At 35.9% G+C, this 15,723-nt stretch overlaps 3 protein-coding genes across 4 annotated transcripts; all 3 read left to right on the forward strand.

Moving 5' to 3' along the window:
- Positions 1–913: 913 nt before the first annotated feature.
- Positions 914–6,502, forward strand: LOC125864795 (interactor of constitutive active ROPs 2, chloroplastic-like). 2 transcript variants are annotated; one of them, XM_049544877.1, is made up of 4 exons: positions 914–1,175; positions 2,927–3,016; positions 3,973–4,153; positions 4,655–6,502. In XM_049544877.1, exons 2-4 carry the CDS (start codon positions 2,991–2,993, stop codon positions 6,317–6,319), a joined length of 1,872 nt encoding a protein of 623 aa, XP_049400834.1. In that variant the 5' UTR covers positions 914–1,175; positions 2,927–2,990; the 3' UTR covers positions 6,320–6,502. The 2 variants fall into 2 exon arrangements, with proteins under 2 accessions (XP_049400834.1, XP_049400835.1); XM_049544878.1 differs by having other exon boundaries at positions 4,658–6,502.
- Positions 6,503–8,115: 1,613 nt separating this feature from the next.
- On the forward strand, positions 8,116–9,874 carry LOC125864829 (40S ribosomal protein S23). Its single transcript, XM_049544914.1, has 4 exons — positions 8,116–8,244; positions 9,170–9,325; positions 9,433–9,559; positions 9,652–9,874. The coding sequence occupies exons 1-4, from the start codon at positions 8,240–8,242 to the stop codon at positions 9,790–9,792; spliced, it is 429 nt and encodes a 142-aa protein (XP_049400871.1). The 5' UTR covers positions 8,116–8,239; the 3' UTR covers positions 9,793–9,874.
- Positions 9,875–13,195: 3,321 nt separating this feature from the next.
- LOC125864380 (subtilisin-like protease SBT3) lies at positions 13,196–15,705 on the forward strand. The gene has a single exon (XM_049544352.1). The coding sequence runs from the start codon at positions 13,211–13,213 to the stop codon at positions 15,524–15,526; it is 2,316 nt and encodes a 771-aa protein (XP_049400309.1). The 5' UTR covers positions 13,196–13,210; the 3' UTR covers positions 15,527–15,705.
- Positions 15,706–15,723: the final 18 nt, after the last annotated feature.

Below are 15,723 nucleotides of genomic sequence, written 5' to 3' on the forward strand. Positions count from 1 at the left end.
TATATAATTTTAAAATTTTATTTTATACATAAAAATATTTACTTTGATATAATTTTTAAATATTTCTTATACTTTTTCATAATTTTTATCTTTTAATATATTATTTTAAGTTTGAAACTTAGAATTCTGAATTGTCTAATAAAGATTATAGTCTACAGATGTTGCTCATTATAGTAAAGCTTAAATCAAAATCAAATTAATACTAATGCAAAAAGAAAATCAATTCAACTCTAAGAATGACAATAATATTGAATATTTGTTCTTTAGTTTTACATTGGTTTAGACAATTAAAATACATAATCTAATTTTAATTTCCTTTAATATTTAGTCATGTAACTAATACTTATTGAACTTATTTTAGCATGATTTAGTACTTTTAAATTATAATCATTTTCATTATGACTTGTTAATTTGCAATATTTGTTTTACACGATTTCATTATTATTATTTTTGTTGGATATTTTAGTGTCATTAATCATATCATATTTTATGTTTTTTTTTAAGAAACACCTTAGATAGTTGTGTTTTGATAGGACTAAAGAAATATTTAAAGTACAAGTAAATTATATGTTTCTATGAATACTTTACAGGAAAAATCCGAAACAATCCAAAAAACCGAAAAGTCCGAAAAAATCCAAAAAAACTCGAGGTTGAGAAACCTGAGTTTTATTGATTTGATTTGGTTTATAAATTTAAAAATTCGACACAAATAGTTTGATTTGATATTTGAAAAATTCGAACCAATCCGACCACGTAAACCCCCAACCTCCAATCACATAGAGAGTGGTCAAACGCTTGTTCCCCGAGGGTGGGTCTTCCATATCAGGACATTTATTATCTTGCATTAATTTTTCTTTCTTTTCTAGTTAAGTTCGTTTTATTTTCTTTATCCCATACTCACTGACAAAAACACAGTTAAGTGAAAGAAGACAGTGCTCAGTGACTTGGGAAACTGTGTTTTGCTTAGCTGATAGCTATAGCTATTGTGTGTTTGTGTGTGTACGAACGTAAATTAAGCTACGTACCCTCGATTGCTTCACCCCCATTAGGGTTCTTTCATCTGCTTCATTTTCCTTGGAGCTTGAGCCACATTTTCTTTCTTTCATTTTTTACCCCCCACAAAGGAACTGCTGCAGCTTGTTTTCTTGATTTTCACTTTCTTGAGATCTTTTTGGGTAAGTCTTAAGAAACTGTTCATTTGTCTACACAAGTGTTGGAGAAGGGTTGCTTTTTTGTTCTTTGGAATGTTGGTGTTTCCTCTGTTTATATGTATTTGTTTGTGTTTTGTATTTGCTGAGAGCACTGATTTATCTTGTGGGTTAGTTTCTTTTTTGATAAAGTTTCAGTCTTTGAAGAAATTTTGCCTTTGTTTTACAATGTACTAGGTTGGCATGGATTTGGAGCACTGATTTTTCATGTGGGTTGGTTTCTTTTTGGATAAAGTTTCAGTCTTTGGAGAAATTTTGAGTTTGTTTTACAAAGTACTAGGTTGACATAGCTTTATAGCACTGCCTTTTTCATGTGGGTTAGTTTCTTTTTTTGATAAGTTTCAATCTTTGGAGAAATTTTGAGTTTGTTTGACTATGTACTAGGTTGACATAGCTTTAGAGCACTGATTTTTCATGTGGGTTGGTTTCTTTATAGATAAAGTTTCAGTCTTTGGAGAAATTTTGAGTTTGTCTTACAATGTACTAGGTTGACATAGCTTTATAGCACTGCTTTTTCATGTGGGTTGGTTTCTTTTTTTTAAGAAGTTTCAGTTTTTGGAGAAATTTTGAGTTTGTTTTACTATGTACTAGGTTGACATCGCTTTATAACACTGATTTCTCTTGTGGGTCGGTTTCTTTTTTGATAAAGTTTCAGTTTTTGGAGAAATTTTGAGTTTGTCTTACAATGTACTAGGTTGACATAGCTTTATAGCACTGATTTCTCTTGTGGGTCGGTTTCTTTTTTGATAAAGTTTCAGTTTTTGGATAAATTTTGAGTTTGTCTTACAATGTACTAGGTTAACATAGCTTTAGAAGTCTGATCTTTCATGTGAGTTGGTTTCTTGTTTGATAAAGTTTCAGTCTTAAGAAGCTTTTGTGTTTTTTTTTTAAACTGTAGGTAGACATAGCTTTAGAGCTCTGATTTTGGAGGCTTTGTTGTTTTCCACAAGCAGATATAACTGTTTTATTTTGTGGTCTACTTGGGGAGGGCAATGAAGAGTTTGTAATTTCTTTGGATCTATGTCACCTAACATAAACATGAAGAAGGAGAGGAAAATATCACCTAGAAACTTTTAGATTATTTAGTATTGCTTTGTGTTTTTGCATAAAAAATATAATTAGAAGTCCCACAACTCACAAGTGACTTTTTATCTCAAGTGTAAACATGATTGATCCATTTGGGTAGAGGGTATGGGGTGTGGAAAAGCTAATAATGGATCTTGCTGTATCAGCTGTCTCTTTGCAGCTTGATGGATTTTCAAGTTTCCCTTCTTTTGTAAAGCATTATCTGTTTGTCAATCCTTAAAGGTCACTAGTGATTACTGTGCTAAATGGGGACTTTTGAATTGTTTGCTAAAATGTGGTTTCAAATGCCATTTTCTTATGCACCATGTTGTTTCTATACAGTATAAGCACTGCAGTAAAAGTTGAAGTAAAAGTTAAGAAAGTTGATAAATGGCTTACATAATGATTGTACTTTGTTTTCTTGGATTACAAATTTCCTTGTCTTCCAATTTTTTTTAAAAATTTTTTTTTTGGGGTTTCTTCCTCCGTAGTAGGTTTATTGGTGCAAGTGGAGGCAGTTTCTATGTTGTTTTCTTGATAGTGCTGTTTGTTTTGTTTTATAAGTATCTATTATGAATGTGAGAGTTTTCAGTTCCCTCAATAGCATATCTTTAACAGATAGGGAGTCTGCTAAAATGTTTCTCGTGTTGCAGGTCAGGTTGGTCTTTGAAGAAAACAAATTAAGCTTGTCATTTCTACATCTTCCATTGAGAGGAAATGAGCATGCAGACACCAAAAGCAAGGTATTTCTAAATTCATTCACGCTGCTTTTGGTGAATTTTGCAAGTAATTCAAAGGCCTTAATCTGGCTTCTTATGTTTTTAACCCCTTCTTCCCTGAGATTTGAATAAAGTGGTTTATTGGTTATATTGTAAGATCAATTCAAAGAGTATCTTAACTAATCAACAACTATGAATTCACAGTTTCAATTTGTCCCTTTCATTTCATTCCCGCATAGGCAAATTGATTTCTAAAACAGCAGATGATGATTGTCTTGAGCCATTGGTCCTTTGAGCAAAGAATCGCCTGTGCAACTGCTCTGTGACAGTGAACGAAAATACTACATTCTTAATTATAGTTGTTGAATGATATTTTTTAGATGCTCATATCTGTGCTTTGAAAATGAACATGTGATCAGTTTTTCTATCTCAAAAAAAATAACACTGAAGTGATCCTGAGGAAAGGAAGGAGTGTTATAGCAATAATTCAAAGTTCCATTTTGACTTTTCATGTTGCAGCTGCAGATTATTTGATATGTGATCCATCTTTGAAAATCTAGACTCCCTCCGTTTCAATTTATTTGTTTGGTTTTGACTTGGCATGGAGTTTATGAAAGTAAAGAAGACTTTTGAATCTTGTGGTCTTAAACTAAAGATATGTAGCATGTACCAAAATGTCATTTAATCAGTCTTAAACATGTCATGTGGAAAATTGAAACTAAAGAGTTGCCAACAAAGGACATAGGCGATTTTTTTTGAAACGGACTTAATAGGAAGTTAAGACAAACAAAAAATGAGACAAAGGGAGTATTATTTAACTTCTATAATTAATTAGAAAAGAAATACTACTACTACAGCATTAGTTCTGCAAAGTTAATTTGCATGACTGTTGTGAAATCATTCTCTGCTGATAGTTCATCTCTTGTGTGAGCTTGTTGTTTGAGTATCTCGTTCTCCTTCTCACATGTTTTTGGCTGAAGGACTGTTTCTGTTGAGGTGCCGCAAAGGACATCTTCATCTACAACAAAGACAGCTCGAAAGCTCAGAACTTCAGGGCCAGAGGTTGATTCTGTTTCATCTCCAAATCCAGCAAGCAGGACACCAAAAGACAGGAGTCCTAAAGTTATTGGTCGCCGGTCACCACGAAGTCCAGCAATAGAGGTACTTGAGTAATATACTAATCTTGAATATTTCTTTGGCCCAAAATTTATTGTATTACTTGAAGAATGTTAAAACCCTTGATTTTAATGTTCATCAATGATTGTCAGTACCGAGACACGGTATATCAAATAAATGGAAATAAATTTTCTTCTGTTTACATTCATATAGTTAGCAGTTAGAATGTCCCTTTATGCTTAGTTTAAATCTGCAGAACCCTATGCATCTGTAGCTTTCTTTGCTCTGTTGGACTTGTTATTCTGTTAAGGTGGAAAATAAATGTTGCAAATTCATTGAACATGGTGCTCCTGTTATCTTGCTTATTCCTTGACTTGCTGTTGCCTGTCTGACTTGCTGGCAGTTGCACTGTTTGATGGAAATCTTAGTTTATACCACTTTAAAAGTTGAGAATTCACGAATTGTCTCTTTTATTTATATTTTGTTTCTGTTTAAGTTGTTCTCTTGTTACTAAGATGCCCATTGTTCTTATTTTGCAAAACACAGCAGAAGCGTCCAGGCAGAATGTCCGCTTTGGAAGACCAGCTTGCTCAACTTCGCGAGGAGGTGAAGGCAGCAAAGGAACAACTCAGTTTATCAGAATCATTGAAGAAAACGTCTCAACAAGAGGCTGATGAAGCTAAGAGGCAGTTAGCAGTCATGTCAGAGAAGCTTGAGGAGTCTGAGAAGCAGCTGCTTAAATGCTCTGATTCTGAGGAAGCTCAACTCTTGGAGCTACGCAAGATCTCACAAGATAGGGATCGAGAATGGAAATCTGAACTTGAGGCTGTACAGAAGCAGCATGAATTGGACTCTGCTGCTCTGGCATCCTCCCTGAATGAAATCCAGAACCTTAAACTTCAGCTTGATAGAGTAGCTGATTCTGAAGCTGCTCAAGCTCGCCATGCTGAATCAGCTCATTCTGAGACCCAAAGCTTAAGGGTACATCTCAAAGAAACCCTTACATTGCTTGAGCAATTGCAAAACCAGCTAAGCAAAAGCAAGGAATCTGAAGCTACTGTGCTTGAAGAAGTGAGTAAAGCTCAGTTGGAGTTGGAAGTTGCAAAGATGACAGGCAATACTTTACGCTCGGAAGGTCTGAAGGCAATGGAGGCTTGCAAATCCTTGGCATTGGAGTTGGAACAGTCAAAGCGTCAAGTGGCTGTATTGGAGGAACGTGTCAACAAACTCCAGTCTGATCAAAGTAGCAAAAACATGAACCTGGTAGATCCTACAGAAAGTTCTGCAGCTGCACAAGAAATTGGAATCAATGTGGAAGCTGACGAACTAAAAACTGAGTTCAGTAATCTTAAAGACGAGGCAAATCAACTAAGAGCTGCAGTGGAGGATTCTGAGAGAAAGTATCAGGAAGAATGCATTCAGAACACATTGCAGATAAGAAGTGCTTATGAGATAGTGGAGCACACAAAGTATGAATCAATTCAAAGAGAGACTGAATGGACCTCAAGGTTAAGTGCTGCAAAAGCAGATATGGAAGAGTTAAAGGAGAAATTGATGAACAACGAAGCTGAATTACAAATGCTTTCAGATGAAAATAAGGGCCTGAATGTACAACTTGAAGTAATGCAGTCAGTTGACCGCGAGTCTGAATTACAAGATGAACTGAAGAAATCAGAGTCGCTCTTAGCAGATTTACGGGCAAGTTTATCTGACAAGGAGACAGAGTTGCAGAGTACCACTGAGGAGAATGAGATGCTGAAGTCAGAAATCAAGAAGAGGGAAATGGAGAGTACCAAAGTGAATGATGAGGTTCTTGCCTTAGCAGAAGCCGCGAGAATTGCTGAAAGAGAGGCCCTGATGAAGCTGGGGTATTTGAGTGAGGAAGCAGATAAAAGTAGCAGAAAAGCAGCACGAGTCATCGAGGAGTTGGATGCAGTGCAGACAACTAACTCTGATATGGAAGCTGAGTTGAGGAGGTTAAAAGTACAATCTGATCAATGGAGGAAGGCTGCTGAAGCAGCTGCAGCTATGCTCTCAACTAACAATAATGGGAGATACGTCGAGAGAACAGGCTCTTTGGACTACCATACTATTGGTGGCAAGCTGCGTTCTCCGTTATCTGAAGATATGGATATTGATTACTCACCCAAGAAGAAGAATGGCACTATGTTGAAGAAAATTGGTAGTTTGTTAAAAAAGGGCCACAAATAGATGCATATCATGCATGTTTCAAATAAACATTGTTCTCTTCTCTAGTAACCGTAATCTACTATTTTCCCTTCCCAGGTACTCTTGCTGAGCTTCGGCCTCCTGGAAAAATCAATCTCTTAGCTGATTTTTGTAAAGCTATTCCAGAATTGTTGAGACCTCTATGATCTCACCTGCCACTACTGATATGCTTCCTTAGGAGATAGTAAGCAATGTAACTTCATTTGCAATTTTTCTGTTGAAGCGTTCATATGTAGACTGTTGTGCATCCCAACAATGTTTCTACTAAGTGTAATGAACCCCGGGCAGTTGATTAATCGTAGAATTTACTGTCTGTTCTTCAAATTTATACGTTAACGATAGTAATCTGGATGAATTTTCACTTGTAGATTTGTGGTGTGTGCTTCATAGATTTTTCTGGACTCATCTTCATTTTGTGCATGGGTCTACTTTCTAAGTGGTAAGGAAATGTACATTGGGTCTAACTCAACTTCAATAGTTAAACTCACGAGAGAAGATTGTTCATGACCATATAAAAAGTCCATAGCCCCATCCCACAAATGATGTGGGGCTCCAACATCTCCCCACAAGTTCATGATTGAACATCTGAAGTGTGGACAATATAAGATAAAAGGCCCAACATTGGAAATAATGAATTGGGATGATCTCCACTCTAATACAATTAATTGCCTTCTATTGGAAATTTCTAGCTGGGGGATGACAACTAGAAATAATGTCTATCCTTATAACCTGGAAAAAGAATCTGCAGAACACTAGAACTAGAAAGTAAGAAACTAATAATATTGGCTGGAGGATGTTAGTTAATCAACTTGTACTCTTTATATGCGATAGTTTTTTTATCACTGTAAAAGGAAACAGTTGATCATGCTAAATAAAAGCAAAGAGAAATTGATTCACATTGTTATAAGAACTTACAAGTGGTACTAGTGGGAGTCTCGTGATAATAGGTGTGAGTTCAATTNAGAACTAGAAAGTAAGAAACTAATAATATTGGCTGGAGGATGTTAGTTAATCAACTTGTACTCTTTATATGCTATAGTTTTTTAATCACTGTAAAAGGAAACAGTTGATCATGCTAAATAAAAGCAAAGAGAAATTGATTCACATTGTTATAAGAACTTACAAGTGGAGACTTTCGATTTAGAAATTAAAATTCTTTGTTTGAAATTTTTTGGAGCCTGGACACGAGGTTTGAATATTAAGTATGAATCGTCTTCTCCAAGAAGATTGACTCGACAAATAAAGCACTGAATTGGCGAACTATTTCAGAATATAGAAATGTCGAAAACGAAGAAGGCCAATTTGCTCTTGAACAGAGTTGGTCTGCTGATAAGAAAATACTTTTCGACAAGGAGAGAGTTCCAACAAAAACGCGATCTTTTGCAATGGAAGCTAACGTGGATGTTCCACCGACACCGGATTTCGAAGGTCACGATCATCAGAGCAATCAACGGAGTGTTTCCTTCCGTAATCTCGTGATAATAGGTGTGAGTTCAATTCTCATTGTCTCCTTTCCCTAATTGACTATGTAATAAAAAAAAAGTAAAATGACATAATAACCAAGTTTCATAGTTACTTTTGAAAAAAGTAAATTGACATAATAACTCCCACATAAAAAAAATTCGAAAAAATTGTGTAATATATTAGCTAGCGAATGTAAATATTTTTGTCGAGACTCGGAGCGGCTCCTTTATAAACTCATAAGAAGGCCTAATCTTTCAGTTTCCGCAAGCCCAAATCTTTTCAGCCCAATTTGGACAAACCCAATCTGAGAGATCCAATTCAACAATTGGAGTTTGAAAGCTGTTTATAACGATTAGGGTTTTGCGAACGGCTGCTTCTTCTCTTCTTCAACCTCTCAAACCCTAATCTGAAGTTTGAGTTTCTCTTCACTCAGCAAACATGGGGTACGGTTTCATTTTTTTTCTCCTATAATCATTTTTATGTGTTATAGTTATACTACAAGTTGCATTATTTAAAAAAACTTTACTATATCTGTATTTTAAGTCCAGATTTTTCATTCCCTGTTTATCGGATTCCTGATGTTTTTCCCTCCTTCTGCATATCTTAGCATTTGTATACTATTGGTTGTCTGTTTGAAAAGCTTATATTATGAATTGTATGGGATAAGTTATATGAGTAAACTAGCTGATGCGAATTATAGCTTTTCGATGTCTCCAATATGTAATAATTGTTTAATAAATTGCTGAACTTGAGAAATTTGTTGCTTGAGCCGAGTGTCTTCTGGAAACAGCCTCTGTACCTCCACGATAGTTGAAATTGAGAAATTAGAAGTATCTCATTATTAGAAGAATGTAATTGTGTACTTAACAAAAAAAAGAAGAATATCATTGTGATTTGTAATGGTGGAAATTGAGATTATTGGAACAATATATATATCTGTTTGCACGAATTGATGGTTCTTGAAGTTAGCAGATGTAAGTGTTATTTATGTTGTTGTTTAAAGCACTGTTGTATAAGGAGAAGGCATGGTATGTTCAGAAATTCTGGAATGTAGGATAGGTACATTTTGGCGTGATCTGAATTAACTGGAAGAAATTTGATGTGCTTCTTCCTAGATTATAGTGACGAATTCTATAATGCTAAGACAATTAGCATTTGGGGGTTGATAGGGAAGATCATTGTTTGTGTAGATGGATATTTTGTCCCTTTTTGTGGTGGAATGGAAATTCGTTACTTTTTCATCGCCCAAATTGAATAATAGTAGAGATGTTCCAATAGTACTTGAGAATATATTAGTTGAAGTGAGAGAGCATAAATGAAGGATGGTTCTGTTTGTGATGTTGTCACTCAACGGGGTAAAAATTTCAGGAAGACACGTGGTATGGGAGCTGGACGCAAGCTGAAGTCCCACCGTAGAAGACAGAGGTGGGCTGACAAGTCCTACAAGAAGTCCCATCTTGGAAATGAATGGAAGAAGCCATTTGCTGGGTCATCCCATGCTAAAGGCATTGTGCTTGAGAAGATGTAAGTTATCTTATACTCCAGTTTTATGGCTGCTGATCTTCTTTAGCCTTACTGTTTTTTGGTCTTTGCTTCTAACCAATCAAAATTATTTGAAATGATTTTTGCAGAGGTATTGAGGCTAAGCAGCCCAATTCTGCTATTCGTAAATGTGCTAGGGTTCAGTTGATCAAAAATGGGAAGAAGATTGCTGCATTCGTTCCTAACGATGGTTGTTTGAACTACATTGAAGAAAACGTGAGTCCTTTACTTCCATATATCCAGCCACACAAAACAAGATTTTGATGTGATTTTTTTTAAATTCCCGACATTGATTCTTGTTGTTGCAGGATGAGGTGTTGATTGCTGGATTTGGTCGAAAGGGTCATGCCGTAGGAGATATTCCTGGTGTCAGGTTCAAAGTTGTGAAGGTCTCTGGTGTTTCTCTCTTGGCTCTCTTTAAGGAGAAGAAGGAGAAACCAAGATCTTAATTTTGCCATTTTGCCAAGATACTGTTGCCATGGACTTCTAGTTTTCTTGAGTATGTACTTTTTGAGCAACTATCTTTAATATTAGGCCACATTGCACTGGAATTTTGGTTCATTTCTGTTGAGTTCCTGGTGTTACCTAACACCATCTTACTTCTCACCCCACCCCACCCACAACATAAAGGAAAGAGAAAAAAAAACAGAAATTGCATGTATTTTAGGTTGTAAAATGCTTGTGCTTTGAGAAAATGGGCATTTGCTGTATTGGATGGGGAAGAACTTTCCTGTTAGTGTTCTTCAGAATGATGGAAGTTATATGATTGAAGGATGGCACATGAAGATTTGTATCACGTCATAATCCTTTTTAACATAATATCACATGACATGCCTTGTGTTTCATTTGCTTTACGCAAACACCATTGGTGACAATACCAAGCTGTCACATTAATAAAACTTGGGACTAAAAAAGTTTATAGAGTAATTGAACTTCCAAACATCCCCTTTCCCTTGATGTAGTCACGTACTAATAACTATTAGTTCAGTGGATGTAACTTTACCCCTTCGAAGGTAGGGGTATTACGACACTGTTTATGTTGTTGGATGTAACTTCACCTTTTTCATTATATTTTATCTCCAGTCAAAAGATTTCAAAAGTGAGATAATCCACTCAAAAGGGTTACAAATAATCAACATTTTAATCAAAAGTAACACTAGAAGAAATGATGGATCATAGAAGTAAGCAAATCATGTTTCTACATGAACTAAATCCTATAGAGACATACAAAATTTATAGAGGGGTGGGGAATGAGTGAGTTGGCATGCATACCCCCCGCCTTCCCTCTCTCCAATTAACCAATCAATGACAATATCTTTTATTACCATGCACAAAATGTGTTTGTAATGTTCAACATATTGGAAGGACAAAAGAGATGTGATGACAAGATTTATGGAATCTTTTACACAAAAGAAGAGATTGGGTTGTCCTGGTGAATTGACTAATCGAAAGACTTTTTTGGGATTTTTTGAGACATTGAAAGAGAAATACATGATAGTGTTCATTTTGTAATTTTTTTTGAAAATATAACTGTTATGTGAGTGGAGAAAGATATTTTTGAGAAATAATTCCATAGTACTTTTTTAAAAAAAAAAAAAAAATACCTATTGAAATGTTAAATCACCACAATAATAATTTTGACAGTGTTTGCTAAGATTAGAGCCATTAGAAGTTGGGACAGAATAGCCCTATAAAAAGAGCTCAAACTACAAAAACAAAAATCTTTTCTACAACTTCATTTAGCTAAGAATCATCAAAAGAATGCAAATATTTCGAAACGACATCCACATATTCTTATAAATGAGTTTTGTGCCTGAAACCATTCCATCAAATTGTCTTGCTTGCCTGGGGACCAACACCCAAGTAGTTTGTTATGATACCAAACATCATGGCCAATGAGATCTGCTTAAGATCTTTCCATATTCCTTATGTTAGCAAGGGATAGCACACTGAATATAACAACAATCCATGAGCAAATCTTGTATCTGCTAACATGGCACCAAAGACGCCGAAGATGACGGCTATGAAGGCGTAGTAATCTATAGGAAGATCTTGTGGATCGATCAACAAAGGCTTGTACGGTTTCGCCACCATATTTGAGTAAAAAGATTCAATGAGATTTGCAAATTCAATTGCTCTTTGGGTGACTTAAATAAGGGACCTTAGTTCAGGGAAGATGAAAAGAATCAAATTATTAAAGATTTTTTAGCCAAAAAATAAAAAGACCCATCAATTCCCAACTTAATTGTTTGACCTTTGATCTTCATCAACCAAAAGATGAAGAAGGAATTGAAGATCGTGCCTGCAAAAAAGGAAGAGTCTATTGACTTCAATCATAATTATGAGTATTTTTAATGCAATATTATTAATGTAGAACAGATAATTGCTTCTTTAATTTATATATATATATATAAATTATATAAAATGGGTAAAATGGTAATTCAACTTTTGACTGGATTTGGTCGAAAGGGTCATGCCATAGGAGATATTCCTGGTGTCAGGTTCAAAGTTGTGAAGGTTTCTGGTGTTTCTCTCTTGGCTCTCTTTAAGGAGAAGCCAAGATCTTAATTTGCCAAGATACTGTTGCCATGGACTTTTAGTTTTCTTGAGTATGTACTTTTTGAGCAACTATCTTTAATGTAGGCACATTTCACTGGAATTTTGGTTCATTTTTGTTGAGTTCCTGGTGTTACCTAACATCATCTTGCTTCCCCCTCACCCTGCCCTACCTACAAAATAAATGAAAAATCTGCATATACACTATGCCTATTAGTTTACTGGATGTAACTTTATCCTTGGAAGGTAATGGTAAGATCTGTGTATACATTGTCTTCTTTAGACTCGTGCGATATTACACCGATTATGTTGTTGCATGTAACTTCACCTTTTTCATTGATATTTCATCTCCAGTCAAAGATTTCAAAAGTGAAAGAATCCACTGAAGGGTTAAAATAATCAACATTTTAATCAAAAGTAACACTAGAAGAAGTGATAAAAAAATAAACAAATCATGATTTTACATGAACTAAATCCTTTAGACACGTACAAAATTTACAGAGGGGTGGGGAATGAATGAGTTGGCATGCATAATAAATTAGAAAAGTATGGCCGCCCTTCCAATTAACCAATCAATTTTTATCACCATATACAAAATGTGTTTTAAATGTATCACATTTGAAGGACAAAAGAGATGTGATGACAAGATTGATGGCATCTTTTACACAAAAGAAGAGATTGGGTTGTCCTGGTGAATTGACAAATCGAAGGACTTTTTTGGGATTTTGTGAGACATTGAAAGAGAAACACATGATATTTTCATTTTGTAATTTTTTTGAAAATATAACTGTTATGTGAGTGGAAAAAAATATTTTTGAGAAATAATTCCAAGTACTTTTTTAAAGAGACATACCTATTGAAATTTCATACTGGGTTCTGGAGAGGGTAAAATGTACATAGAGAAGTTGTTTTAGAAAAACTTTCGGCTCAAGTTCAGCAAATCCACAACTTGTTTACAATTTTCAAGTTTATGTTTGTTTATTGTCACAAAATCATGACAATGAAATATAATATTGGTCTCTTATATAACCTCTATTATTTGAATAACTGTTTTGATAAACATATATTATAGCCTCAATCATCACTTCTAATATAAATTGGTGAATGTACAAGAATCCTGTTTGAATAGTACATGTCCACTTCAATTTCCATTAACAAAAGTGGCCACAGGTCCACTGACTGAAACTAATAACATTATTAAAGTGACCCTCCAATGAAAATCTGAAGCTAATCCAGAATGACTGTTTCTTAGAGTGTGTATAAGAAGGAGGCTCTGTCATTGTAGGAAAACACAAATAAAGAGGTCTAACTATGGAGACAATAGTTCCTTTTCTTCTCTTTTCTTTCTTTCTTTCTTTCTTTTTAGGAATCTCAGCTGAGAGATCTACCTACATTGTCCATTTGGATAAGTCTTTTATGCCTAAAATCTTTGCTACTCACCAAAATTGGCATTCTTCCATTATTGATACCATCAAGATTGAAGCTCCCACTACACAAAATAGCCACCATCCAGTTCCAAAGCTTCTTTATTCTTATGACAATGTGCTTCATGGATTCAGTGCTGTTTTGTCTAAAGATGAATTTGAAGCTCTCAAGAAGTCACCAGGCTTTCTTTCAGCTTATAAAGATAGGCCTGTTGAAGCTCACACTACACATTCCCCTGAGTTTCTTAAGCTTAATCCTGCTTCTGGGCTATGGCCGGCGTCTGGTTTTGGTGAAGATGTGATTATCGGAGTACTCGACACTGGAGTCTGGCCAGAATCTGCTAGTTTCAGAGATGATGGACTATCTGCAATACCAAAAAAGTGGAAGGGAATTTGTAAGCCAGGAACAGATTTCAATTCTTCTTTATGCAACAGGAAACTCATTGGGGCGAATTATTTCAATAAGGGGCTTTTGGCTAGCGATCCTACTATTGTTCTTTCCATGAATTCTGCAAGGGACATGAGAGGTCATGGCACTCATGTTGCTTCCATTGCTGCTGGTAGTCCTGTTAAAGGAGTTTCATATTTTGGATATGCTCCTGGAACAGCAAGAGGTATTGCGCCACGAGCTAGGCTTGCTGTGTATAAGTTTAGCTTTGAAGAAGGGACCGTCATGTCTGATTTAATTGCTGCTATGGACCAAGCTGTTGCAGATGGCGTTGACATACTATCAATTTCTTATGGGTATGGTTTTGATCCATTGTATGAAGATTCTATTGCAATAGCTTCTTTTGGTGCCATGATGAAGGGTGTGTTAGTCTCTGCTTCAGCTGGGAATAATGGTCCTGAAATGGGAACTTTATCCAATGGAGTCCCCTGGATCTTTACTGTGGCATCAGGCAGTACTGACCGATCATTTTCCGGGACTATAACTTTAGGGAATGGCTTAAAGATTACTGGATTTAGCTTGTTTCCAGTGAGAACCAACATCAAGGATTTTGATTTGGTTTACAATGGAAGCTTATCCACTTGTGATTCATCTGATGATTTAGCCCAAGTCCCTAATAAAGCACGTAGCATCACAATTTGTTATAGCACTGCACAAGAAGACTTATCAGTCTCTGATCAAATGGGGGCTATCTCAGAGGCAAAATTTGGAGGCGCACTCTATGTTTATGGAGATCCAGATGTATTGACATCCAATTATTTTACGAATCCTGGAGCTGTAATTAGCAGCAAGGATTGGAAAAAGGTGGTAGACTATGCAAAAACAACTGCTAAACCAAAAGTCAGCATCAGTTTACAGGAAACACATTTTGCTGTTAAGCCTGCTCCAGTTGTTTCTGCATTTTCCTCGAGAGGCCCCTCCCTAAGCTATCTACGAGTTGCAAAGCCAGATATTATGGCACCAGGGGAGTTGATTTTAGCAGCCTGGCCATCGAACACTTCAGCGGCAGTTATTGGTGTCAATACATTTTTGGATAGTGATTACAGTCTTCTTTCAGGCACTTCGATGGCTGCTCCTCACATTTCCGGAATTGCTGCAATGCTAAAAGGAGTACATCCTGATTGGAGTCCTTCAGCTATTCGATCTGCCATGATGACCACTGCAAATCCTTTGGATAATACTGACAAACCCATCAAGACCATGGATTACCTCAGAACCAGTTATGCTACATCTTTATCCATGGGAGCTGGACTTGTTGATCCAAACCGTGCAGTTGATCCAGGCCTGATATATGATGCAACTCCACAAGACTACGTGAATCTTCTCTGCTCCATGAATTTCACAGCAAAGCAGTTCAAGACAATTGCTAGATCATCAGCTAAGCACAACTGTGCAAATCCATCCGATGATATCAATTACCCATCATTTATTGCTCTCTATATCCCAAATGGGGACTACGCTTGGTTGGAGCAGAAATTCAGGAGGACAGTCACAAATGTTGGACCTGGTGCAGCTAAGTACAAAGTAAAAGTGAAAGCACCAATAAACTCGACAATTTCTATCTCTCCACAGACCTTGGTGTTTGAGAAAAAACATCAGAAGCAGGACTACACTCTTACCATACGTTACAGAGGCATTGAATTTGACCAAGCACAATCTGGTTCAATCACTTGGGTGGAAATGAACGGTCATCACACCGTAAGAAGTCCTATAGTAGTAGCTCCAGCTCTTGATGCCCCAAATGAAAATGATTGATTCCCCAAACTGAAATGCTGCAGTTGATAATACTTGTTGCATTTGTAAGTTTGTAACTCTCCTCAAGAGGGTTCTGTTAAAGTAGCTGGAAAGTATTCTGGCAAAGCATGTGTGTTTGAAGTAATTGTTGAATAATGTTTTATTTTCTTGTGTTATCAATAAACCAAGACTTTGTTGAATAGATGTCTGATTGGCGA

Source organism: Solanum stenotomum, chromosome 5, assembly GCF_019186545.1.
Source record: "Solanum stenotomum isolate F172 chromosome 5, ASM1918654v1, whole genome shotgun sequence".
NCBI classification, from domain to species: Eukaryota; Viridiplantae; Streptophyta; class Magnoliopsida; order Solanales; family Solanaceae; genus Solanum; species Solanum stenotomum.